Source organism: Chrysochloris asiatica, unplaced genomic scaffold (genome assembly GCF_000296735.1).
Source record: "Chrysochloris asiatica unplaced genomic scaffold, ChrAsi1.0 scaffold00341, whole genome shotgun sequence".
In the NCBI taxonomy this organism is placed as follows: domain Eukaryota; kingdom Metazoa; phylum Chordata; class Mammalia; order Afrosoricida; family Chrysochloridae; genus Chrysochloris; species Chrysochloris asiatica.
Window position 1 is genome coordinate 1,331,092 of NW_006408859.1, and position 26,957 is coordinate 1,358,048.

General features: G+C 39.2%; 1 protein-coding gene across 1 annotated transcript in view; it reads right to left on the reverse strand.

Moving 5' to 3' along the window:
- Positions 1-2,525: 2,525 nt before the first annotated feature.
- RMND5A (required for meiotic nuclear division 5 homolog A (S. cerevisiae)) overlaps positions 2,526-26,957 on the reverse strand; it is a 64,696-nt gene continuing 40,264 nt past the window's right edge. Inside the window, exons 3-9 of the mRNA XM_006875860.1 lie at positions 17,457-17,591; positions 16,707-16,807; positions 9,817-9,983; positions 8,999-9,164; positions 6,950-7,052; positions 4,178-4,332; positions 2,526-3,304 (exon numbers count right to left, since the gene is read on the reverse strand). Of these exons, the coding sequence (XP_006875922.1) occupies positions 3,241-3,304; positions 4,178-4,332; positions 6,950-7,052; positions 8,999-9,164; positions 9,817-9,983; positions 16,707-16,807; positions 17,457-17,591 (891 nt within the window). The 3' untranslated portion in view covers positions 2,526-3,240. The remainder of the gene's footprint in view (positions 3,305-4,177; positions 4,333-6,949; positions 7,053-8,998; positions 9,165-9,816; positions 9,984-16,706; positions 16,808-17,456; positions 17,592-26,957) is intronic.

The following is a 26,957-nucleotide window of genomic DNA, read 5'->3' on the forward strand; positions in this document are numbered from 1 at the left end:
AAAACCAGAGGGCTAAATGAAGTCTACCAGCAGCTGTTTGTCTTGTGCGGATAACCGAGAGTTCTTGGTTTTTGCAATATCCACTGTCCCATGGAGGAAAGCAGAGGTGGAAATGACTCACATCATATAGAACGCTGACCTAACACTGCGTAGCCTGTGGGACCACATACAGAGAAAAAAGGATCCTCTTTCCCCACAATTCAGGGTGGGGTTTAGCATCTGTACACATTAGCTGCTGCTGAAAAAACAAAAGACTTACTTCATAAGGTTCTTATTTTCAGTTAAATGCTCACACACTCACAAAATACTCACACATCCTATGAATATGAGGTGGCCCTTTCTTTAAAATTTTCAAAATTAAGAGGCACCAATACCCGTTCATTTATGTATAGAAATTTCAAATAATCACCATTTTAACAACATAAATTGCATCTGTGATCAGCACACAGAGAAAAAGATAAGACAGACAATCTAGCCGCAGTACTTAAGATTGTACTTGAAAATGCAAATGTTTTGGATAAGTCAGAATCTAGGAGTTGACAAGTAAGTTTTAATGGTTTAGTCCCGTGGCATTTGTTCACAACTGATACACCGAAACAGTTCCCAAAGAAATGTCAGGAGCCATTCCGTAATTGCTTGCAATGCACACTGTTATTCTAGGCAGCTGACTGTAAAACACCTTGGCTGTTATCATTTACCTTTCCCAAATGGAGGCAGGAGGAGACATGTAGCACACACACACACACCCCCCAAAGCTGAAGGAGCCTCAGAGATGACATGGCCCAACAGCATCTGCTAAGGTGTTTCTAGAGCAGGAAGTTGTATTTCAGCATCTTTGGTTAAGGTCTGGCCTCTTCAAATCGCTCTCTCCTTCTCATTTAGTTTCCAATGAATTTTAAGCTCATGCCCTTAGATAAAGGCAAAATGGCCTAATTTTCCATCGTGTCAGATCAACAGAATTTCAACTTTGTTGGCCCTAACCCTGTCTGACTGGACAACAGGTACCTTGTAGAAACAGCTATGAAATTAAATGCTTCAGTTAAAATGGGTTTCATGAGTGACACAGAAAACTATTGACAGGCTTCCCAACATTTGGAGAGAAGTGTAAAACAGCTCTGGTGTTTGTCTTTGGAAGTGGCCTGAGCAAACTTTGTTAAGTGTCTGGCCCTGAAAATGTTTGCCACTAGCCTCGATCTTAAAGCAAGGCCTGTATTATTCAAACCTGACATGAATGCTAAACGTTGTGTAGGTGTTTGAAGTGATAAAATGAGAATAAAGATAAATGTAGCATAGGGAAAGTTGAAAACTAAGATGACACTCTGGGTTTTAATTTAAAGGGGAAAAAAAATTATATCCATATATATGTATATATAAAATAAACCAGGTTTTATACAACCAACCAGGGTATTGCCTGGAATTCTCCACTTTGTCTTTCAGAGATTAAGGAGCTTCTCTCTCTGCTCTCTTCCTACACTGCTTCAGTGGAGAAAACGAGAACTTTATAGAAGGCTCTATAAGGTTGTAGAGCAGAAACATGGGGCAAAAGTCACTGTGGGGTCAGGCTGAGGCTGGGCACAGCCCAGCACTGGGAAGCAGGCCAATCACAATTTCTGGCTCACCCACAGCACACAGCAGCCCTCGATGTAAGTCTGGCCACACACAGTTATTAAGCAGTGCTTTCTGCAGTACCTTTTCTCTGACAAACAAATCCCAACTCTTTCAAGCAAACATTTCAAGGATAAACTATCCAGGCTGGTAAATTCTTGTAAATGCTGCCAATTTCCAATGAACTTAGCACCAAATCTGTGTACTCCCTGCCCCAAATTAAGTCAAGCTATAGTTTAAAATATGACTTGTCAACTTCTCTTTGTTTCTGTGTTTTCTTCTTTTTTTCAATTTCCCACAAAAGTTTTTCTATGTTGATGTTCCATTCAGTGTCAGATGAAATAAAGTTTCAAAATATTTGGTGATTTCCATATACGGTTCTCCTCACAATGAAGTAACCTCGTGGATTTAAGTCAGAATTAAGTCCACAGAAGTCTTCTCTGGGTAGTTCATCAGACAGAGAAACACTCTTACATCTTACACATGGCTATTTCTGGACAGTGCATTAAATGAACATACCTCACAGAAGAAAAGATCATTATCTGTATCCATTAGAACAATATACAGATTCACAGTTAATGAGATGATAACTTTGCAGAAGCGAGGCATTGAATTTAACAGCATAATATTCAAACACAAAAACAGCAATGACAGAGTCAGCACTACAGAAAATTGACTAGCTTGAAGAATTTAAGTCATGAAAGTGGTAACTGCATTTTAGGACTGGAACATGCGCCTTCCTTTCCAGGTACACAATGTTTAATGCTGGTGCACATATACATACACGCACAGGCACAACACTGTGTCTGCAATGATATACAAAATGCAGATTCAGAGGGCAATGCTACCAAGACCAAGAGAGCAAATAGCAACTTAAGAACACTTCTAACTTCAGAATGTCATTTTATTGAACACACTTTAAAAACAAACACCTCTTGGCAATAAAAGCAAAGAAACAATGGTACTCATTCCACTCTGTTACAGCGGAAGACTTGTCACCTCAGCCTGCCAAATTCATGATGAAATGGTAAACAGGGGCTACAGAGAGAGCGCAAATGCAGGCGGTGCCGGTGTCTCAGTGAGAGCTGGAGCAGAGGAAAACACCAAAAAGCAAATTTGGAATCTATCACAGCTTTCTTCCTTAAGTAAAGAAAAATGCAAATTAGTTTTAGAACCACAATTCCTTTTTATCTGAAGAATTTTCATTTAATTATGTACACATCACAGAAATAAAACTTTCACAAATGTTCTCAAAGCTTACAATGATCAAGAACATGACGAAAAGTGAAAGCAGGAGAAATATTGAACACATGGTGGGGAGGGTCAATTTCTGTTTCTGCTCTTAAAAAGTAAAAAAATTACCATGTAATTAAGTATAAAAACCTGCATTGAATGACAAGTGCTGGTGTATTTACTTGATCAGAAATGAAGACCAAGAATATAATAAAGCCCTATGATAAGATTCATCTGGAGCACCCCCTCAGTGTGTGTTGACTAAAGTGTTGGCAAAGTTTCTGGAGCATTAGCTTATATAAACACGGGAGTCCTTGGTTAGCTGCATTAAATGGAACATTCTCTTCTGAAATGCGCCCATAATTCAGTTTCACTTACAAATTGCAAACTAAAGTTATTTCTTCAGAAAAATATCTGTTTGGCATCTCCTGGACTTTGTTCCATTGGACAATATGGACACTTTAATCTAAAGACAAGAAAAACAAAAAACACTGAATCAAGAAAGCAACAGGCTCAGTGCCAAGCATTAAACTTTCATCTACTTATAGAATATCCTTAACATTTTCACACATACCCACTCACCGTCTGTATGTCTGTATTTTAAGAATTAACTGTGCCTTCCTTTTAATGTAATTACCAGGCTCTTGAGAGGTCACAAATAAATACTACCCAAGCCAGATCCTGAACTGCAAAGTCCTTTAGCTTAGATTGTATCAGTTTCAAATGTACTAGTCACAGTCCACTCTAGGACAGCAAATATGGGCAAATACCAAGCCCACACCAAGAAGGGTACAGGCAGCTTTGTTAACCAACCAGGCATGGGCTGCCAATAAAAGGCCCTTACTTACCATAAGACAGTCTAAAGTAAACAGCAAATTCCCTAGCTGCCTAAGCTAGATACAGACTTCTGAAACTTTTTTAAAATTGAACTTATTACTTATAAAAACTACATATGTACATTTCTCAGAATTAACTATTCTAATTTTATGAATTTATGCATCAAGAACAGACAAAGTTTAGCACTGTTTATAGTTACAAACAATGGGCAATAATATAAAAGCTCATCAATAGGCAAGTGGTTAAATAAATCTCAACATAATATGGCTTCCAACATAATATGGTAAAAAACAAGATCATGCTTATAAAATCTAACATTCAAATCCAGGAATAGATCAGAAAGACTGACCAAAAAATCAGATTCAACCCACTATGCCAAAAGAATAGTTAAGCAATCTATTTACTCTAAATCCAACTACACTTAATTATTCTTGTTATTTTTTATCTTTCCACAAAGTTCTAAAAGAAAAGTTGTTAGTAACATTTCAACTCATACACTTACTTGCTACCATTAAACATTTTATTCAGGGCATCTCTCGAAATAATATGACCACAGACCAATTTCATGGGTGGGTTGTTATCTGTTGTTTGTTGACGAAGAATGGGACAAGCAAATATTGAGTGATACCAGCACTTTTTACCAAGGTCCACTTCAATCTGTTTAAAAAAAAAAAAAAAAGGGCTAAAGTTATATTTCAGGAAGCCATTCGCATGGTAGCAAAGAGCATTTATCAAATCTACTTACCTGAGTAAACTATACAGCACTCTAACTCAATGGAGCGAAGTGGCTCTCTAAAAAATAAGCACTAGACTGCAAACCCCAAGATTGGTAGTTTGAGCCCACCACCTACTCCATGGGAGAAAGATGAGGTTTTCTGCTCCAGCAAAGATGCACAACTTAGGAAACCTGATACAGGACTGCAAATGAGTTGACTTGCGGTATTTAACAACAACAAGCTCTAAAGATGGTTAAGTTAGGGATTCAAGTGTAACTATTTCATGATTCAAAATTATTCGTAGCATTGCTTTTCAAACCAAATTCTGATGTCTGAGTTTTCGATTCAAAAGGCAATGCTGTAGCAGTAAAAATTAGTCAATATACATCTATGCACAAAACCCACTGGAGGCGTCTGACTGGTTGCACATTTAGCTAAATGATAAAATTCAGTGTAATAATTCCTTTTAGTCAGACTGTATACGGTTTACTTCTATGCGAGCTTCAGACCACGGTTTCCTATGTAATGGTCCAGAGAATTTACTTGGAATAATGACTTTAGCTAACGCTTCAGAAGAAACTTTCACAATTCTCCCCAGCAGAACTACCCACGTGGTACTTATAGAAGTTGCTTCCCTTTGCAGCAAACAAAATACCATGACTGGTGCATGACAGAGCCCCCACAAATGTCAATTCTAGGTCTGTTCTTTCTTCCACAACTAAAATGGTTACAGATATGGAAGTCCATTACCCAAAGTCTTTTAAGAAAACTGACCAAGTGGAACAATAATCCTGAGAAAAGATCATCAGGCCAGATCATCACCTCCAAGTGCTTTATGAGCCTGACAGGCAAGCTTTAGGCAAATTCAGACTTTAGTCTGCTCTGTTCTGGTGTGCAGGTGTCAAAGATGCTCAAAGCATTAATTGGGAAGGTGCCAGACTCTTGTAGGCACCTGCCTCAGTGAAGTTAAAGCTCGAGTTTTGTTCACTTGCTCAAATTCACAGTTGTCCTGACCACACGCAGGACTGGGAACACATCTGCACTTTTAATCAAAAAAGATTTCCGAGGAGAAGTTGGGGCAGCTAACTGACAGGGTTACCACCTGGAAGAACAAGGTAATTACAGACAAACCTGTGCACAGGTGTGGCAGCAAAAAAACAAAAAGCCAAATGCACAACCTTGTCAAGAACAGTAATTCCAGGCAGGAGTTTTAGTATCTGCTGTCAGAGACACCTGGTGGAAATGCAGAATTTTAACATACCTTTGCCATTCCATGTCATAGCCATACTATGCCAGTCACAATGTACAAAGCACCTACTATGCGTCCTGTATTACTTTTAAATATACCTAAAGAATCTATCTTTCAACAGCCACAAAAAGAGAAGCACGACCCCCATTTTAAAGAGGAACAAACTGTGGTCTAGAGAAGTTAAGAGTTCGCGAGTGCCTGGAGTTGTTATCAGTCCTTTCCATCACTGCAGTGGCCACACACAAGTAGCCGCCTGATGTTTTCTGGCACCAAAATCTTAATTTTTACACTTAGGCCTTTATTTTGATTGGTAATACAAAAATATAACTAGTGCAAATTCATTATCTCAAAAGACAAACTAAATCTGATTCAACTGTCTCATTGTATTTTTGTTTTTAAATTACCATAATACAAGTCGAATGGGGACACTGTAGTACACACTGCAATCTACAGCATTTAAAACCCTTCCCAAGTATATTTCCTTCATTAGCATTCACAGCTACTTGAAGAAAATTCCTTTAGTGCCTCTAAAATATAATAGGCTTCCCATTTCTATTGCTTAATCTTGCCCATGTACGCTGCTGCATGCTGTTAAGTCAGTTTCAACTCACAGCAACCCTACATAGAGTGTTTCTGAGGCTGTAAATCTTTGTGAGAGCAAAAAGCCTCATCTTTTTCCCTCAGAGAGGCTGATAGTTTCAAAATGCTGACCTTGAAGTTAGCAGCACTACACTTAACCCACTATGCTACCAAAGCTTCCTCGTCCATATATGAGGGAGCTTTAAAAAAATTCATGGAAAAATTCCATTTATCTTTTAATTCCAGTTTCCCACAAACTTCTGAAGTCCCATCTGTCACTGGAAGATGTAGACAGTCAGTATGCTTGGCTGCTAAACAAAGGCTTGGGGTTTGAGTCCACCCAGAGGTATCTGGGAAGAAAGGCATGGTGTTCTACTTGTGAAACATCAAACTCTGAAAATTTCCGGGAGCACAGTTTTACTCTGACATACACGCAAGTCACCATGAGTTGGAATCAACTCAATGGCCAATAATTTTGGGGCATGCATGTATGTGTGTGCACATATACAGGGTTTCAAAAAGGTCATAGCAAAGATAATGGATTTGATCCAAACTTTTTGAAGTCCCCTTGTATATACAATAAACCATGTCAAAAAACCATGTTTTTGTATATACAAGAAATCAAGTCACTGTTTCCTGGTTAAAAAACAAGATGGGTATTATAAACCCCTACCACTCACGATTTCTCTAACAGCAGGAAAGTGAGTAGGCAATAGGAAATTGAACTCACAGGTAATTCATCTTTCTGGTTCCAAACTCCAGTGCACTGCCTCTGTTCGATGACGGCTTTGATATTAATCAAAGCTGGCAGCGCTACACAACCTGCTGAGAAACTGGGAAAGCAGAAGAAATGTTAGTGCTAGAGCAGGTGTCAAACCATTTGGTCCAAGGACATGTGAGTTACTCTAGACTCTGCAGGTTGAGGACCCTGACCACTGGGCAGAGCACAGAGTCTCGTTTTGCCAAAAGCAAATCCAGTCATTTCCATTACAAGAAAATTAACTTGGTTTTTTCCTTTCCTGCCCAGGCCCACTGGTATGTTTCCTGCAGCTACTAAAAAACAATTCATATCTTTTTTCTTTAAAAAAAAAAAATCTAACTTTTAAAAATCTACTACATAAACCTCATCAATATGGGGAAAATTATACTGGCATTTCTTAATAAAAACATTAAGTTAAATAATTAGTATTTAAGTATGGCTTTACACCAGAAACACACTCACCAAAATGCAAGCGTCATTTCTATCATTTTTCCAATATGGTACTTAATTAAAGCTCAACTGCTCAATAATTAGAGAAAAACAAACAGCTCTCTACATAAAGGGCAAAGCTCTGGCATCTGATATGAAGACAGAAGATCCACCAGTTAAGGAAAAGAGGAATAAAACATGAGATTGCACATGAAAGAATGGGAAGTAACTATGGTTTTCCCAAATCTGATGGGTTTGAACATCAAATTTGAAAGGGAAAGAGAATTTATGGTGGAACGAGTTCCTTTAGGTGCCTTTCTGCGTTTTGTCTGGACCTGGGCTGTACCCTGCCCCTGATTAGTCAATACAATATGCAAATTACTGTCTGTAGTAAATTTCTAGTGCACCCACCCACACCCATGGGGGGGATCATGCCTTGAAATTGACAACCCTAGGGCTGTTTTAGTGACAGAAATAAGCAGAAAGAGAAGAAAAAAGAAAGAAAAGAAGCAGAGAGGAGGTGAGGAACCTCCTAGAAGAGAGGGAAACATGGTTAAGGGCTGTAACACTGAAAATAGCCAGTTTCAGAGGGGGCACGATGGTGGTCAGGAATGACAGACAGCAGGGCCAAGCAAGAAAGAACCTGAGAGTCTTCCAAGAGGGGGGAAAGAGAAGCTAAGACCACTGTCTCGCACTGAAGAAGAGAGACTTTGCCTGCATGTTTCCTGATCCTGAGTTGTATGTAGCCTGTTGGCCTGTTGATCTGAATTCCAAATTGTACCCTGTTACTAATTATTAAACTGCTATACTATAAATGGGGTCTGTGAGTTCTATGTGGCCATTGTAACAGACACGGACTCCAGCATAGAAGCAGAATGCTGTGGGAGGGGTGGCTGGTAATCGGAAAAGAGGTTGGAGAGTGGAACTGTCTGACCTCTACCTGACAGGAATCAGATTTGGAAGGGTCCTGGTCATCTCCACCTCCTGCCTCCTCCTGGCCCCTCCAACAGGTTCTGATAACACTATTACTACTGCTTACACCATTTTGCAGAATTTTTCACTTAATCAATGTGACATAACACCTTTATCTATTTCTTTCCCAAACAGATCACACACCATCATGTTTAGTTTATAGCCCTGATAAAATGTAGTCAAAGGCAAATGTTTACTAGAATATTAATAAAAATGTGGCAATTTTTAATGTTTTGTTACGTGAAAGCAACATTTTTTTTAACTGCCAGTATGAGAGTTAGTCAAAGAAACTATTGCAACTAGGGTTCCAGTTCAAATATGCATGGGTTTATTCCAAGCAAAGGTGTTTAAATCACAAAAGTGGCTTCCAAGGGAATCTGCCAGGTCAGTTAAATTCAAGAGAGAGGTCTGCTCAGACCCTTTTTAGGATCCCAAATGGGTTAATTTTGATAGATTTCCTTGAAGGACACAAGATGATATCACAGGGTAAGTTTTGTCATTCTGGGAACTCAGAATGACAAAAGTTCTCTCTGCTTTAAACATCAAGAAGTGGATGAAGAGGCGTTGACCACTGTAGTACATACAAGTGTTTCTATAAGAGAGAGTCAGTTCCCATACCTGACACTGAGAGGGGACTCCACAGAGAGCCCCAGGAGGGCACAGGCATCGCGTGTGAAGATGTCACAGATGTCAGCCCACTGGTTTGCATCAAGCAGGTGAACGTAGGGTGAGTTCTCAATTCCTTGCTTCAGGTACACAAGACTCCCCATCAAAACCTGAATGTCTGAACAACACAGGGTGGGCACTGAGCAGGTGTGAATGGCACATTTGCAGACCATACACAAATACACTCCCAACTGATACGACCTAAAAGAATTCATTAGTTATGTCTTTTAAAGTGCTGGTCCTTAAGTTTGACTCCTTTCCCCACCCTAAATTTAAAAAAAAACAAAACTAAACTAAAAAAGGTATAGGTTGAAAGTTCTAAATATTGAACTTAAGAGTTTTTACCCTTTGACTCAGAGTAGTATGATACCCATTATCTAGAAGAGTTAACAATTAAGTCATAAATGGAACCGTGACATATCCTTGGCTGTGGACCACACACTGACACTCAAAGGTAGTCGCTGCCACTCTGACAACAGAATCATGACACAAGGTAGAGGTGGGACAAGAGGAAGTGTTCACCTGGCTCTTTCTCCTGTCTCCCCTTGTTTTAACAGCACAATCAGATACCTGCAGTGCCTCTTTCTGACTTTTCATTTAAGACAGTTTAATGTTTTGGTTTTTGTTCTAGAGCCAGTCAGAACTTTTTTGTTAGTGATTATCACCTACAATTGCTTTGGTTTATTAGTAAGTAATATATTTGATCTGGAAAAGATGAAGCTATATACACTCTTGTTGTAAACACTGAAAATATCTGAGTTCAGTCTCACCTTTTTGATGATTTAGGGCAAATGGCTGAAAATTTTTAGCATATTGTAATGCCTCTCGTTGATTTGTAGTTCCACCCATTAACAGGCTAATAAAATACAGTCTGTGTAGCTTAAATTCCAAGGAACTGTTCTGGGCAATGAGCATTTCGCGATTTGACACTGCCCATCTAAAGACAAAGCACAGGGTGAGGAAAATCATTTTGTATGTAACTAGGAGCAAAAAACAAATAATAATATTAAAAGCATGTTGTTGTGTGTTGTCAAGTCGGTTCTGACTCATAGCAACACTGTGCAGGGCTTCCGAGAATGACTGGTCGGTTTGAAGGGCAGACCTTGCGGTTTCCAGTCCAGCATTATCCTACAGTGCCACACGAAGGCCCATTAAGAGCAGAGGCAGAGCAGGTGTATTGAAAATTGTTATGAAGCCCAGAAGCATGAAAAACAGTGTTGGTATGCCATCTTGAGGATGTCTTTGTAACATCAGGAGGCTGTAAAGACAGGAGATATGAGGTGATGCCAAAAAGTTCATGGAAAAATGGAATTAAACGACCAACTTTTCCATGAACTTTTTGAAGCCCCTCATTATAATGCCAACCATACCTAAAAACTCACAGCAAACCTACAGGAGAGAGCAGAAATGCTCCACAGGGTCTCCAATACTGATAAAAGCAGACTGCCATATCTTTCTCCTTCCTGTGAAGTGGCCAGTGGTTTCAAACACTCTGGTTAGCAGGTGAGCACTTTAACCACTATATCACTAGAGCCCCTACAAATGAAATTAAACATCTTTCATTCTTAAACAGTTGTCGAGCCTTAGTAGCTAAGATTTTAAGCTCTCCCCTTGGGCTGTCTGTCAAGCCTAACCATTTCAAGAATTCTGTCCACTGGTTTCACAGAAATCAGAAATAGGTTCTCAGAGCATCCTGCACTACCAATCTCTCCAGCCACAGAACTCTAGACATTCTCTATTTGTAACTTCCATTTGGCTCATCTTACATTCGACTTGGTAGTAAAGTTTCCAGTCTCTTGAAGACAGGGATCTTGTCTGGCACATTTTGTCACCCCCTACAGGGCCACACCAGGATTCCTGGGTAATGGGTATTAATTAACCTGATAATAGCTAAGTCCAAAACCTATACAGCACATGACAAAAACAGTGCCTAAGCCAAACCTACACAGAAGTGGAAGACATAATCAGAAATAAACCAAAAATGAATGAATGAATGAGATACTAGGAAATGGGGATATTCTAGCATTTCTTAAAGAAAAATGATTTTTTTTTTAATTAGTAAAGTTAGTTTACTTGAAAGATAAATACAGAATCTTTTGAGCAGTTAGCCAAAAAGATTAAAACACTTATTTAAAAATCTAATTAGTAAGGACTCATGGCAATTCCATGTGTGTCTGAGCAGAAACAAAAATGAATATATCCCAACAAGCAAACTAACGTTGGTTGGTTATGTGCTGTGGAGTCGGTTCCGACTCATAGAGACCCTGTACAGGGTTTCCAAGGAGCAGCTGCAACCTTGCAATCCAAAGCGACTTCGCAGTCCAGTGCATTAATCCACAGTGCCACACACAAGTGTTTTAGCGTTTCTATGGGAGACACCTAGAAGGTTTTCTCTATTAGAAGAATGTGGTGGCAGTGAACAGAAATCCTCATGACCTTGATGACCTTACTGGGTGTGCTTGTGTCGGTCTACAGTGTTTACCCTGACAAGATATAATTCCACAAATGATATTGTTCTCATGCCCCACAGTGGGAATTTGGGAGCAGCATTTTAAAAAAAATCTTGACAGCACTTAACAACTTAGGTGTCACATCTACACTATCACGAAACAGTACGCATTAATCTTCCTAATTGTAAGGCTGCTGGAAAAACTTGGCACATTACTAACTGTATATTTAAAATTTCCATATTATTTCAAAAATTGTTAAAAACAAGATTAACCTTCAAAGTTAGCTGTTCTCCCCTAGGGTCTAACTGGCAGCGTTAGTCTATTAATCGCCTCTTGAAAGTCTGCCAGTCCGGGTTGGTATGTACCTTGCCAATTCCTATAGCACACTCCCCTACACTACTTCACAGTACTCTTGATGTTGCTGTTAAGTGCCACTGAGTCAGCTCCAACTCCTAATGACCCTTTCCAAGGAGTAGCTAGTGGGTTTGAATTGCTGACCTTGTAGTTTGCAGTGCAATGTGGATCCACACCAGAAGTCCACAGTATTCTTAAAGACTTACCAATAACCTCTTTTTCTAGTCTTCTTGGGGACTGAAGTTCAGGGAAATGAGCTACAACAATGGGTTGGAAATTATTAGCCAACAAATCAAAGACAGAGAATCAAAATTCAGAGGACAGCAGAAATGGCAAATATCAAAAGCTCTGCCAAAACAAAAGATCAGAACTCTCGAACTGCTTTAGCGACTGAAAATGGTAGCTAGTGTATTTCATTTCTAGGGTTTTTGGGTTTTTTTTCCTTTTTCTTTTCAATTGTGTACGTTTTCATTGTGAATTGAGGGATAGGTTGTATGGGAGAACATCAGTTTTTCACTCATCCTATTGTATTTTGCCTCACTGCAATGATTACAATCCCCTCCATGCATCATCATTCAACAGTATTTGCTTCTATTCCCTGTTTTGTTTTATTTTTGGATGTACATCAAAACACTAAGGAATATACAATCATTCAAATAAAAGGGCATACCTTGCAAGCCTGCCCCCCAGCTGCCAGCACACAGCCAGCCCTTCTCTCTCCATGAGTTTAGAGTCCCCAACCACTCATCTCTCAACGTCATCATCTTTGCCTCCATCTCTGGCATCCTTGCTTCTCTGAATAGGGACCCACACTCCTATCCCACTCTTCTCCCTTGATGGTCCCAGGGTCTTCTGCCTCCACCCCAGGACTGCAAGATAAGCCACTCCCCCTTTTGCTACAAAACCTCTATGTTTACATTTGAAACAATCGCAATCAGTCATGATAACAACTATTCACTACTGAATCATAAGAGTCTTATCCCCATCTCCTTTCACCAGCCATTTCTGAGGTATTTTTAAAAAGGTAATTTCTCAGATGTGAGTTTGGCCCTCCACTACCAATTATTAATCTTTTACTCATCTTAGAGCTGGTGTGATTTGTGTGCTTCTCACATGCTATTTTAAAAACCACATAAATTATAATATATATTTTTAAATCTACGTCAAAAACAACAACAACAAACCTTTCAACTTGGCATAAGTTCTTGGCAATGCAAAGATTCGAACACGTGCCTGAGAGCTGTATGAGGCCAGTGGTCACCATGTTAGATAGCAGTTCTATAGGTTAGCGAGTTTTCTTTCCTTTTTTAGTATTCAAGTATGGCACTGGTTTGTTTATTACTAGTTTACTACAACGAAATCAAGCTATTTTTATCTATAAACATATGAAGAGATCAGCATTTTACATATACAAACTGGAATCTCCATCCCTGTTGCCCATCATGTGCTCACCCCCTCCTATCTCTGTTAGCTCTTCATCCTTTTAAACAATCTCAAGAATAGTTTACTTTGATTTTCCCTTTCTTTGCTAAGAAGGTTCTGGAGTCTTTGGAGAGCATGCATTTAGGTAAGAGGTGGCCATGTCTATTTCTCCTGAGGAATACCTCCTGTCCTGGAACTTCATCTCAACTTCTGCTTGCAATCAATGTCAAACAGACAACAGAAAAAATGGTGTTATCACTCCAAATACCTTTTCCCTTTTGTTTTTTATACTCCACAGTGCTTCCTTCTTTGCCTCTGCATCCTTGTATGCTCTTTCTATGAGGTGTCCTGTGTCCACCACACTGACCAGCTCACAGACCAACTGATTTAAAAATGCACCCCTTATCTCTCCTCTATGCCCTCTCAGAATAAACACACAAACAAAAACTCTGGGGAAAAAAATCCAACTTTTTTAACCCTTGATTTCTTTTCTCCACTGGCACAGCTGCCAGAGCCTTGCTGCCTCTGTGGCTCTATGTGACCATTTAAACACACCTACTTGGAGAATACTGAAAATTCCATAGGCTGCCAAAAGAACCAATAGATCCATTTACTTTGGACATATTGTCAGGAGGGACCAGTCGCTGGAGAAGGATGTCATGTTTGGTTAAGGTGGAGGAGGGTCAGAGAAAAAGAGGAAAACCCACCAAGATGGATTGGCCAAGCGGCACCATCGATGGACTCAAGCATGGCATCAGTTGGCCCAGGATTGGGCAGTGTTTCATTCTGCTGTGCATAAGGTCGCTATGAGTCAGTACTGACTCGATGCCACCTAGCAACAACAACTTGTATGGCGCTGTAAGATAAGCACCGGACTGCAAGGCTGACAGTTCAAACTCACCAGCCTCTCCATAGAAACCCTATACAGGGCTACTATGAGGCAGAACTGATTCAATGACACTTAATAACTTATGTTGTTGTTGTGTTGTTAAGTACCATCGAGTCGATTCCGACCCAAAGTGACCCTGTGTAGGGTTTTCAAGAAGCAGCTGGTGAGTTTGAACTGCTGACCTTGCAGTTCAAACGGCTTTGCAGTCTGGCACATTAACTCACAGCACCACACCAGGACTCCTAATAACTTATAAGAAGTCACAATTAAAAACAAGAAAAGAGTCACCAGAAATTGTACAATCATTGCCACCGTCATTTCCAAGGAGAGTTAATTCTTCATGATCAGCCGTTTCTGTTTGCTTCTACTATTTTCATTTTCTAGAACTTTTTTCCACTTCGAAATTGTTTTATTCTACCCTTAGGACAACTGATCACACGCACCAAGAAACCATGATGGCAGCCTTGTGGGGCATTCCCTTTAAGGTTTTCATGTCTACCTATTCACTCATCAGACCTGGAGACGCCGCCATCATCCCGCAGCCTGGATGACACTGTCGATGGCTTGTCCACTTTATAATACTTCTGTGCTCTAAACTTAGATTTTTTTTTCTCCCTTTTGTGAAAAAGTCTCTAACTTCTCTCTTTTAACCATTCAGATCTTTTCTATTTCTTTTTGAAATTCTACTGAAGCTTTTACAAAGAGAACTGTAATATTTTCCCTAAAAAGTGCTATGAAGTTTCCTAGATGTGGTGGTGAAATACTTCCACCACAAGCACCTGGAGATGGTTTTGTGGGATGAAGTGGTAGCACATCTCAGTACTGGTCCCTCCTACCTACGACTGTTTAGACCAGAGATGATAAGGAGCACCAGAATGAAGGTGGGAACACAGAGATGGGGTTCAACCTCACTAAAGAGATAAATGCAAATGGAAAATATGAGCTGCCATGCTTTCTCCATCACTAAACAGCAATTAGACTTGCAAAGGTTTAAAAAAACAAAACAAAACAGGGGTGGGGTGGGGGTGGTAATAATCAACTGTGATAAAGAGGATGCGGAACTACCCTTGCTATTAATGGCAGGCTATATTCTGAAACAAACTTTATGGGGGGCAATTTACCATTTTATAAAAGCTAGACAACGTGGCAATTTAGGAATATTCCATAAAATAAAACTTTAATAAGTAGTCACTTAAAATACTTTCATGCATAATGCACATAAGCATGCAAACGTCATGAACTATCTCTGGAAGGGCGCACAAGAAAAGGGTGACTGCCGACCGAGAGGCAAGGGCTGGGAGAAGACTGACTTTTCACCCATACCCTTTGTTGTATCTTTTGATTTTTCTAACTTGCTCAAGTATTACCTACTCAGATGACTGATAGGGACACATGAAAGTTTCAATTAAAATAATGTTTTTAAAATGTAGAGGTTGGCAGTTCAAAGCCACTCTTAGAAACTGTATACAGAGTCACTAAGAATAGGAATCAACTTGACAGCACACAAAAAAACAAACATAAACCATAAGAAATTGAATAGATTAGTAGAAGAGAAGTTAGGAGGGAAATGTACATTATAAAACCAGTAAGAATCTTCCCAACTCTACCCCCTGTTCATCCCAACTCCTACCCCTGGGGAACATGGATCTTAAGTCCTTCCACTTTTAAAACACCAGGCTTCCAAGGCTATGATTTCACAATAATGTAATTGCTTCTATCACTCAGTCTCTTCTCTTTATTTTATGGGTCATTTATTTACAACTAACCTGGTAATCCTCACACAGAAAAATTCTAGGACAAGGGTCAGCAAACTAAAGACACAGGATAAAAATGTCCTACTATTTTGTGTGGCAGATGGCCAAGAATTGTTTTTACAGGGTTGTAAAATTATACAAAGAACAATATGCAGCACAGACCTTATGTGGCCTGCAAGACAAAAATAGTTACTACCTGGCCTTTTACAAAGACATTTGCCGACCCTGCTCTAGGGTAGTATTTCTTATAGCTAACTTAGCAATTTCAGATACTTCATATCAGTAACGAGTTATAATGCATCATCAAATTTTACAGTGATAATGAGGAAAGAGTTCCTTAAAACAGTATTTCCTCCCTTCCAGTAACCAATTGTTTTTTATTTTTATAGAATGTTATTAGTACAAAACCCAGCCCACTATGGAAGCTGAAATATCAAAGCAGGACCTCCAGAGCAAATAGTCCTTTAGTTATAATGCAAGTCTAAGCAAAGTAGTAGTACATCCTGGACACAGGGAAATTCAGACTAACAGGTAAACGAACTAAGCTCTCACCAGTTCCTTCTATTACACCCCTCCCCCAACTTCACTTATCTAAAAGGAATAAAATAACTCTCCCTTGATTTCTCTAAAGTCTACCTCAGTGAGATAAACTCCCATCACTTTTAATTCTATTTTTCCACAAACTTTTTGAAGCTTCCTGGTATGCCCAGAGATCGCCAATGTATTTTTTAACTAAATTTTCTTAAGACTTCTCGCAAAGTATTCAAAAGAAAATAAACTCAGTAACTCACTCGAGAGCAGGTCTCAGAACTCTGACTTTTAATGCTTCTAATATTCTATTTAGCTCCACAAATGGTTCTTTTTGACTTGGGTCTACAGAAAGACCAGATTCCTGAAAAAAAATAAAAAACAAAAACAGAAACAACTTTTGTTACCAGTAATCAAGGTAAAGACAGTGGTAAAAGCATATTCTAGATTAAAAAACAGGGGAGAAACCATTAAAAATAATGTCCTTTTAACTTATGGTAGAGACTGCTGATTGTCCTGGTGGCTAGTGGATTTGAATAGTTTACCCTGCATTAGCAGTCCAGTGCTTATTCTAAAGCACCACCAGGGCTCCTTTTTACCACAGCAGAACCAAATAAAATATAAACACTTCTCACCTGAAGTAAATTTTAGCTTGAAATTTATTTGATAAACAAACATCTATAAGGTGAGCCAGATCATAAGAACCCTGCTATCTCTTTTCTCTGCCACACTAACCACCTTCCCTACTAAAAGAGGAAACAGAAACAGTGGTATCACTTGAATCATGAACTGGAACAAGGAAAGAACAATTGAGTTAAGTTCTGAAAACGATAATTTTCATCAAAACAAAACAAAACTTCCTAGTAAAATGAGGTCAGCCTGGTTATTTGAAACTTTAAAAACCTATCTGTGGCCAGCAGAAGACTCAAAACCCCCTCTGCATATAACATATGACGGAAAGGCCAAAGCGTTCTTTTGATTCTTGTTCATATCTTCCCAATGGTACTCGTTACCTGGCAGAGCTCCTCAGCTACGTCCAGCATTCCTTGTCGAAAGAAGTGTTCCACCATCACCTCATTGAGAAGCCTTTGGCTATCTGCCTGCCAGCAGCCATCAATTCCTACACTGCTAATGTCAGAATCAAAATTCTGAAAAAGAAAAATTGAATCATAAATTATGTATAAAAACCATTTTACAGAATATTCACCCTTCCTAACAGAAAGAATGTTCATTTCTGTTAAGTTCGTCCTCAGCCTATAACTGACTGGATTAGCTAAAAGGGAAATTAGAATTTGCCCAGGGAAATAAGGCTTCCTGTTAAGCCTTTGTAGAGTACAGGGCCTTAGGTGGAATCCTGAGCCCCAACCAGCACCTCTGAGGTGGGACATTCCCACAGGAAAAAACATTCACACTAACCCCAACCCTGAATGGCTAGAAAAATAGAAGATACGTTTTGAAAGAAAGACTAGCAAAAAAAAAAAGCAAACAGGTTGGGTTTTAGAATATCAAGCAACCTGTTTGCCTTGGAGCCATCAAGGCAAGAAAAGTCAGGCTATTAAGGAAAACCCCTTAAGACTGAAGCTCAAAGGGAACCCACAACCAGTCTAGTATGCTTGCTGATGACCACCCTCGTCTACTTATGAGTGAAAGTGGAGGAAATGTGGCAATGAAGACATGGGATGAGTCTGGCTCTGTTCCACTGACACCAGTTGATCTTGAGAGAGAGAAGAGGGAGGGCTATCTGGTCTGAAGTTTAGGGAGATGTCTGAACTCCCGGGCCCATAGACACTGACCACCTACCCACTGGAGGCTAGAGCGAAGAGTAAAGTGGTCAGCTGGTCTGAAGTGTGGATAGGCGTGCAAGAACTTCCAAACTTGCAGATAATACCCATTTGACCTACGTTGGATGGCTAGCTGACCAGAACCCGAAGAGATTAAGATTAAAAAGTTTGATACTATGAGCAAGCATAAATCACTACAATTTGAAGAACTGGACCTTTTCTTAGGGATGCAGTTGCTCAAAATTCCAACTGAAATGGAAGGATTCTTCAAATCAAAGATCAAGCTTCTTTCCTCAGTGCACTGGGTTGACAGTGATAGACAACTTAGACATTGGCTATCAAAAATTGGGGGGGGGGGCGCATAAAGACACCAACCAACTGGCTTACAAGCTTTCATGAGTACTCTTAGTTCCAGAATGAAGGGGGTTAAGAGAGAATCCCCATTAAATAGTTTTCCTCTATTTCAGATGGATCTTATAAGAGGGGATAGGTAACTGTAGTGATAGGATTTTGATTCAGTTGTGACTAGCCGTTAGCAGGATTAATTATGATTGTCACAACTGTAGTTGTAGAAGATGTATAACTACAAGTGGGGAGTAGTTAATCTTTCATTTTAGGAACAGAGGACCCCAGGACCATCTAAAAGGAAGAACATGGAGTGGAGCGTAAGATCCTACCCAAAGAAGTAGCGAGAGTAGAGACAGTGGCCAAGGCAACGGCCTGGACAGACAGAACAGTTGAGGACTCCAGGTCCATGGACTGAGAAAGCCTGTGGACCTGTGGACAGGAGACTGGCTTGCAAAATGTGCCCTTTGGACATTTAAAATGAATACATATATTTTTTGTTTTGTATGTGTACATCAAATATTTTTACTTTGTTCATTTATGAAAAATAAGATGTAAAAGGGAAGCCACATGGTAGAAGCAGGATAGTTGTTACAGGGAGGAGAGCATTATCAATGAGATGAAGCAAAACATAGGACTGTGAAAAAGAAAAAGGGAAAAAGAAAACAAGAATCTTTGCTGGTTTTGGGTGTGGGAGGGTGAAATTATTCACAGGCTAGAGGATAGACACATGTCAGCATGGGTGACAGACAGGGCAGGCAACATACAACAAGGAGGGGAATGATGAAGGCAGTGGGAGACACAGGACAATGTAATATTAAAGTGAACAGAGGTAAATACTGTGAACTGGTGTTACAGGGATGGAACAGCAATCATTGTAATGAAGCAAAGCATGGGATTTATGAAATGTAAAACTGATTATCTGCTCTGTAAATCTTCATCCAATTCCCAAAAGTTAAAAAAAAAAAAAAAAAAAAAAAAGCTTCATTTCACTCTCAGATACGACCTATAAGCACCCAATTTCAATGTATCTGTGGCCTATGAAAGGAAGGAATTTTCCACTGCCCCTTCTAAAACCTGTCAATCTCAGAGTGCTGCTGGGACACAAAACAGATCCCCGTTTTGGAAAGGAATTTGGGAAAATAATATATTTAATGTGAATGAATTGATTTCTAGACAGCTGTATTTAAAAATATCTACAATGACTTAGGGAAACATATTCCATAAGGTATTCTTGGTAACAATAAAATATAAGAGCGTATCCAAAGGTCCACCAACAGAGAATCAGCTACATAATCTATGCATATCCAAACAACTACAGTACCCAGGAGGGGCATGACCAGGTGGATAAGAGAACAGGCTAATCTACCTAGGTTTGAATCTCAACTCTACCACTTACAAGCTGTGTGAGCTTGGTCCAATTATTTAATATCTTTGAACTTCAACATCCTTAACTAAGGCACAGAAAGTCAACAGTATTTTCCTTACAGGATCAATGGAAAGATTAAACGTTATGAAAGATAAAGTTATATTGCAAGTATTAATGTTGTTGTTGTTAATGCTGTTGAGTCCATTCTGATTCACAGTGACCCTGTACAGGCTTTCCAAGACTGTAGACCTTTAGGGGAGCAGAAAGTCTCATCCTTCTCCCGCAGAGTGGCTGGTGGATTCAAACCGCCAACCTTGTGGTTTTCAGTTCAGTGCCTATCCTACAGAGCCACCATGCTTTCCACAAGTCTTACCAGTTACAGCTAAAAGGTGAGATTCATTGCGCTGTTTGTACTGACATGGAAAAGTGTTCATAACACATTAAGTGAAAAGAAAAAGGCAATTTTTATACCAATACAAACCCATTTTCTGTTTTTTAAAATTTCAAATACTTAGGGGGGAAAATCTGAAAAAAATATGTGGTTGTTAAGTGCCATCGCGTGAGTCGGTTCCAACCCTATATAGGGTTTCCGAGGAGTGACTGGTGAGCTTGAACTGCTGACCCTACAGTTCAAACGGCTTTGCAGGCTGGCGCATTAACCCACAGCACCACACCAGAAAAAATTATACAGATATATTATTATTATTATTGGAGTCCTGGCATGACATTGCAGGATAATGTGCTGGATCGCAAGGTCAGTTTGAACTGCAAGGTCAGTGATTCAAACTCACCAGGTGCTTCTCGGAAACCCTATACAGGGTTGTTATGGATTGGAACTGACTAGATAGCACTTATCAACAACCGTATCTCTCCCACTGAATACAGCTATAAAATCAGGGCAGAACATTAAAAAGTAGCAAATGGACAGGAAAAGAAGATCAGGATTCTAAGAACCACAGAACCAGTGACTTTACTAGTCCCCTCTGTCAATATCTCCCAATCCAGGTTCAGTGCAGGCTGAAACCTGGAAGTGGACACCAGGATGTGGACAGAGAGCTCCAGGAGAAGCCTCAAATTTTGTCATAAAGACAAGGAAAGGGTTCTCCGACCATAAGAAGAGCGAGGGAAATATCGTATTGGTTTTTTCTTCCCATTCTTTTGCATTTTTAGTTCAAGGCAGCCTATAAGTAGTAGTTTTCTACCATGATTTAAAACAACACAAATTTATAGTATCACTCAGTTATAGTTTCTTCGTTCTAGGCCCTACAAGGCCAAAATTAAGATGTTGCCAGCATTAGCTCCTATCTAGATATCCTAAGAAGAATCTGCTTCCAGGCTCATTCAGGGCTTTGGGATAATTTAGTTTCAAGCAGTTGGAAACCTGAGGTTCCCATTTCCTTATTGGCTGTAGGCCAGAAGTCATTCTTACCTTCGAGAAGCTACCCACATTCCCTGGTTCATGGCCTCCTTTATTTTCAAAGACAATAATCGTAGGTCAAATCCTTCATACATCCAATCTCTCCAACTTCTGCCCACCTCCGCTGCTCTTAAGGGCTCATGTGATTACACAGGCCCACCCAGACAATGCAGGATAATCTTCCTACATAAGGTCAGTAGCTTTGTAACCTTAATTATACCTGCCAAGTCTCTTCACACAAGTGGTGTCTAGTTCAGTGTCTGTCTGGATAACCAGGGGACTGGAAATTTTGAAATTTTGTTGAAAGTTGATTTTATCTTCAGGATTCTGTATTCCACAGCAGGCAGACTAAACAGTGGAGAATCTTTCTCTCTAATCAGAGGAGCTGTGTGGTTCTACAATTCTTGTTGTTGTTAAGTACCGTTGAGTTGGTTCCGACTCATAGTGACCCTGCACAGGGTTTCCAAGGCTCTACAGTAGAGGAGCAAAAACTCCTGTTGTATTTTTTTCTTTCTATCCATCCAACACTCTAGCTTCAAAATGGTATAAATAAAGCCCCAGGAAATAGGGAAGTTCCATGGAGACCAAAAGAGAGACTATTGGGAAAGTGACCCCTTATAAGTTGTTTATGGGCTCCTGGGCTTACCACTGATCTGCTAACATAGGGCCCTGACCCTAAACAACATACCACAGTCTGAAAACTGAGCTAGGAATAGACCCATTAGCTGGAAAATGAAATTACAATCTTAGTCAATTGCTGTTTTAAACAGTCAAACCAGCATGGGGTTATTTTAGGGTGCATACAACACTAGCTACAAATACTCTTCTGTTTACAATGTAGAAGGGTTCTCCTTTCTAAAATTAAGCACATTTTTCTTCCCTACAAAGCGCTATCTACTCTTAGATGTCAAACTAGTAGCCTAAGACGGAATGAAAACATAAATTAAGATTTGAAATTACTCAAGGGAGTAAAAAAAAAAAAAGCCTTAATTTTCTTCGTTTATTTTCTTTATAGACCTTATTTCTTATTTCCTGAGCTAGTATATACTTTAAAAATGGGAATATACAAAGTACCTAGACCACACAGCTTCCATGCACATACTAAGAGGACTGTTCTTAGCACTTAAGAAAGAACCCCAACTGCTTGGATACAGTTGTCTAAATTTCCTTTCTGCTTATTAGATTCTGCTTGTTGAGAACTGATTTTCTTACATCAATATTTTTTTAGCACATTTGTACACCTCTAACAAGAACATTAGAGCCCCGTTGTGGTGCTGTGGGTTAATGCACTGGACTGCAAAGTCAGTTTGAACTGCAAGGTTGGCCATTCAAGCTCCTTGGAAACCCTATACAGGGTACCTATGGGTCAGAACCGACACGATAACAATAACAACAACAACAGAACATTGTGGAGTCCCGGTGTGGCGCTGCAGGATAATGTGCTAGATCTCAAGGTTAAGTTTTGAGCAACAAAGTCAGTGGTTCAAATCTACCACTTACTCCTCGGAAACCCTATATACAGGGTTGTTAGGAGTTGGAAGTGACTCAACAGCATTTAACAACAGAACACTGTTAAGTAGAGACTGTGCTACTTTGTTTCTCTTCAGGACTATGGTAGAAACCCAAAGGATGATCAATGTTACATATTGTTGTTGTTGTTATGTGCCGTAGAGTCGGTTCCGACCCATAGCGACCCTGTTCAGGGTTCCCGAGGCTATAAATCTTTACGGGAGCAGAAAGCCTCATCTTTCTCCCATGGAACAGCTGGTAGTTTTGAACTGCTGATCTTGTGGTTCACAGCCCGAGTCATAACCACTACACTACCAGAGCTCCTTAATGTTATATATTCTTTCCCATATTTTACTCCTTAGACAAAGGGGCAGTCAAAAGAATAAATGAATCAGTATCTGAAGATGGAAGAATTTATTATAAAGAATCTACCTGTAATTCCCTAAATATAAAAAAAATCATTAAGATTAATTAAGAAAAGTCCCTCATCCAATCCAAATAAAATCTCATTCTATCCATATACAAATTCTAGGTTTTTACTTATTCGTTTCATGATTATTGCTAAAATCCATCAATCTCCCCACCCCTAAATGAGCTATGGTAGCGTAGTGGTTACAAATCGGGCTGCTAATCTCAAGGTCAGCAATTCGAAACTACCAGCTGTTCCATGGGAGAAAAATGAGGCTTTCTGCTCCCGTCAAGATTTACAGCCTCGGAAACCACTGTACAGGGTCACTATGAGTCAGAACCAACTCCACGGCACACCACCACCACCTGACTCCCAAACAAGTTTATCAGGCGTCTGTTTCACAGGAAAGACAGTAAAATATACAGTAGTCTTCCCCCCGCCCCCCCATCAAAAAATCACCACTCTTTCATCACACAGGTAAAAACCCAAAATCTCATTGCCATCAAGTCAATTTCATATCTCAAGTTAAAACTATAGGGCAGATCATGCTCAAATATTTTTGGCAACATATAGTTAAGTCAATAATTACTCAGACCAAACAAAAGAATTCCTTGAATTGTTTCCTTAATATACATACCAAAGTCAATTTTCATCACCTAGAAAACTTTAGAATGTCTTTCTTTTGGATATATTAGTTTTACAAGGATGTTTTTCCCATATCTTTATTTTCATTTAAGGTCACTGCTTCTTGTTGTTACATGCCGTTGAGTCGGTTCCAACTCACAGCGACCTTGTACAGGGTTTCCAAGGAGCAACTGGTGAGCTTGAACCACCAATCGTGCACTTCAAACTTACCTTTCAGTCTAGCATACTACTATACCGGTAAGAAATCGAGAACTCTTACAAGGACATCTCTACTACATTCAAGTTCTGTAACTTACATGCTAGTCTTCGAAACCATAACTAAGTAAGAATGAGCTGCAGGAGAATGAGTGATGAACTCATTACATGAAATTTTCTGAAATTCGTTCTACTTTGATTTTACAGTTTAAACCACTAAGGTAGATAAATTTTCTTCACAGCTTATTCTGTGTACACATATAGTAAAAACTAAAGTTAAGATTGCAAAAAACATGGTGTCAGAACTCTTTTTGCTATAACTGCATGGTCTTCTATTCTTACTGTTGCATCAGAGCTAGGATCAGGTCCAGCTTCTGTTGCTAAGTTACCAAATTTGTTTGCATGGCTACGCAGGAAATCAGCAACACAGCAAACCAGCTAAAGGGTGGCTGAGAAACAAAAACACCTGTCTATTACTACTGTCTTTTATTTTATGACACTTTTCTTCTGCTTATACTTTTTTTTTAAATGCCTTGGTACTATGTTCTTAAGTAGATAGGAAGAATTCAAAGTGAAAAATCAAAAAGAATAAAAGCACAACAAAAAATTATAAACCATACATCCAAGGTGTGTCCACCTGAAAAACATGCCATGGCTTGGAAAGAGAAACCGTAGACATGCTAATCTACCCACCACATTTCATGTACTTTTACTGTCTCCTCACATTTATGATAAATTGAAAACTCGACAGAGCATCTTACCTCTGTGGCCATATTCTGAAATGTTACAGATCAAAGACTGGTTTTCTTTCATTGTTTACTATTTACAACCAATCTTTTTCTGAAATACACATTATAAAATTAAAATTATTGAGCAGACAGTAGTAACCATACATGGTAATAGTATTTGTTTTAATTCTTCAGTGACAATTTTCTTAAACTATAAAGAATTTTTTTTAAAAAAGCTTTCCCATTCCCATTTGAAGACAAGTATGTATGAGCCTAAGAGTGCACTGTTACTACAACTACTAGTAATTCATTTCCCTTCTAAACATCTAGTTACTCTGGTTTAGCAGTGAGGTATACTGCAAAGGATATCTAACAGAATAGCTAGATTCGGATTCCATTCAAACTAGGGCAGATATCTTCTTTACACAGACCCACAAAATAATCATATCCAAACCAGGTTAAGAAGAAAACTGTCATTCAATAGGGCAGACAACAACAGAAAATTATAATCTAAAGATGGATAAGAAATTTACAAAAGGCACAAGGGAAACTGAAGCGGTCAGGCATATGGTAGATGTTACAACCTCAAAGATTACATATTAATACAACCAGCTACTATTTTATATCCATCTGACTGATTAAAAAGTTAAAAGCCAGATAATACCAGAACGGGAAATTGTTATACATTTTTGGTAGGACTACAAATTGGTATAACTCCTTTATGAAACAATCTGGAAGTACCTAGTAAATTTGATGATGAGGCTTATTTATACCCTATGGTGAAATTGTCCCATATTTATGCATTTGAAGGAGTCTCCAAACAGTTCATGGAGAAATGGAATTAAAGGAAAAAGATAAAAATATAAACTTTCTCTCTTAGCATAAGCTTAATCAAGGTCAGACACTTTTGTAAGCAATGATACCAGTTATTTAGTACATCCTGGTGTGGCACTGTGAGCTAATGCGTCAGAATGCAAAGTCACTTGAACTGCAAGGTCAGTGGTTCAGGCTCACCAGGAGCTCCTTGCAAACTCTATAATTGACTCGACAGCAGTTAACAACAACAACAGAACTAAGGGTCCTAGGAATTTAACCATGGCAAAACAGTCTTTTGTACATTATTAAGAACCAAAAAGAACTTGGTTGTTAAGTGCTGTCAAGTCGGTTCCAACCCATAGCAACCCTATATGGGTTTCCGAGGAGCAGGTGGTGAGCTTGAACCACCAACCTTGCATTTCAAATGGCTTTGCAGTCTGATGTATTAATCCAAAGCGCCACACCAGGACTTATGAGGAGTCAAATCAGAACTGTAAGGTTCTCAGTGGTTTCTCAGTGAAATTCTTGCCAAATTGTCCTTGCTTGATGAGAGGAATTAGCTGGAGCATCGTCACGGTGGATAAAGACTCTGGTGAAGATTTCCTGGGCATATTTCTAATAAACCTTTGGTTAACTTTCTCAAAATACTCTCATTATCAGATTTTCTCATTCTCTGGCCCTTCAAAAAGTCAGCAAAGTGCCTTGAATTGAGCATCCCCCAAAAAACTGCTGCCATGCCACCCTTTGCTCTTGACCACTTTTGTTGGACTGGACCGCTTCCACCTCGTGAGAGCCATTGCTTTAACTGTGTTTGGTCTTCAAGATCATGCCAGTAAAGCTGTGTTTCATCTCCTGTTAGAATTCTTCCAAGAAACATTTCAGGATCTTGATCCCACTTGTTTAAAATTCCCACTGCAAACAAGATCTGCCCTTGTCTGCAGCTAATTTGGAGGAACAGTTTTAGTACCCATAAGCAGAAAGTTGGCTCAACTTTTTCAGTCAGAATTGTTTGGCTATTGTTTCTGCTGTTAATCATTGGTCTCTTCAATTAAGGCAAAAACAAGATTAATTTTTTTCCTCTCAAACTTATGTGCATAGTCTGCCACTGTAGGCTTCAACGTTCTCTCACCCCTTCTTAAAACAAAAGCTGTTTGTGAACTGCTGCTTTCTCTGGGACAATGTCTTCATACAATTATTTTTTAAATATTTTATTTTATTTATGTTTATTTAAGGTTTTTATTGTGGATTGAGTAAAAGTTTAGAGGGCATATTATCAGTTTTACATTCAACAAATCATATA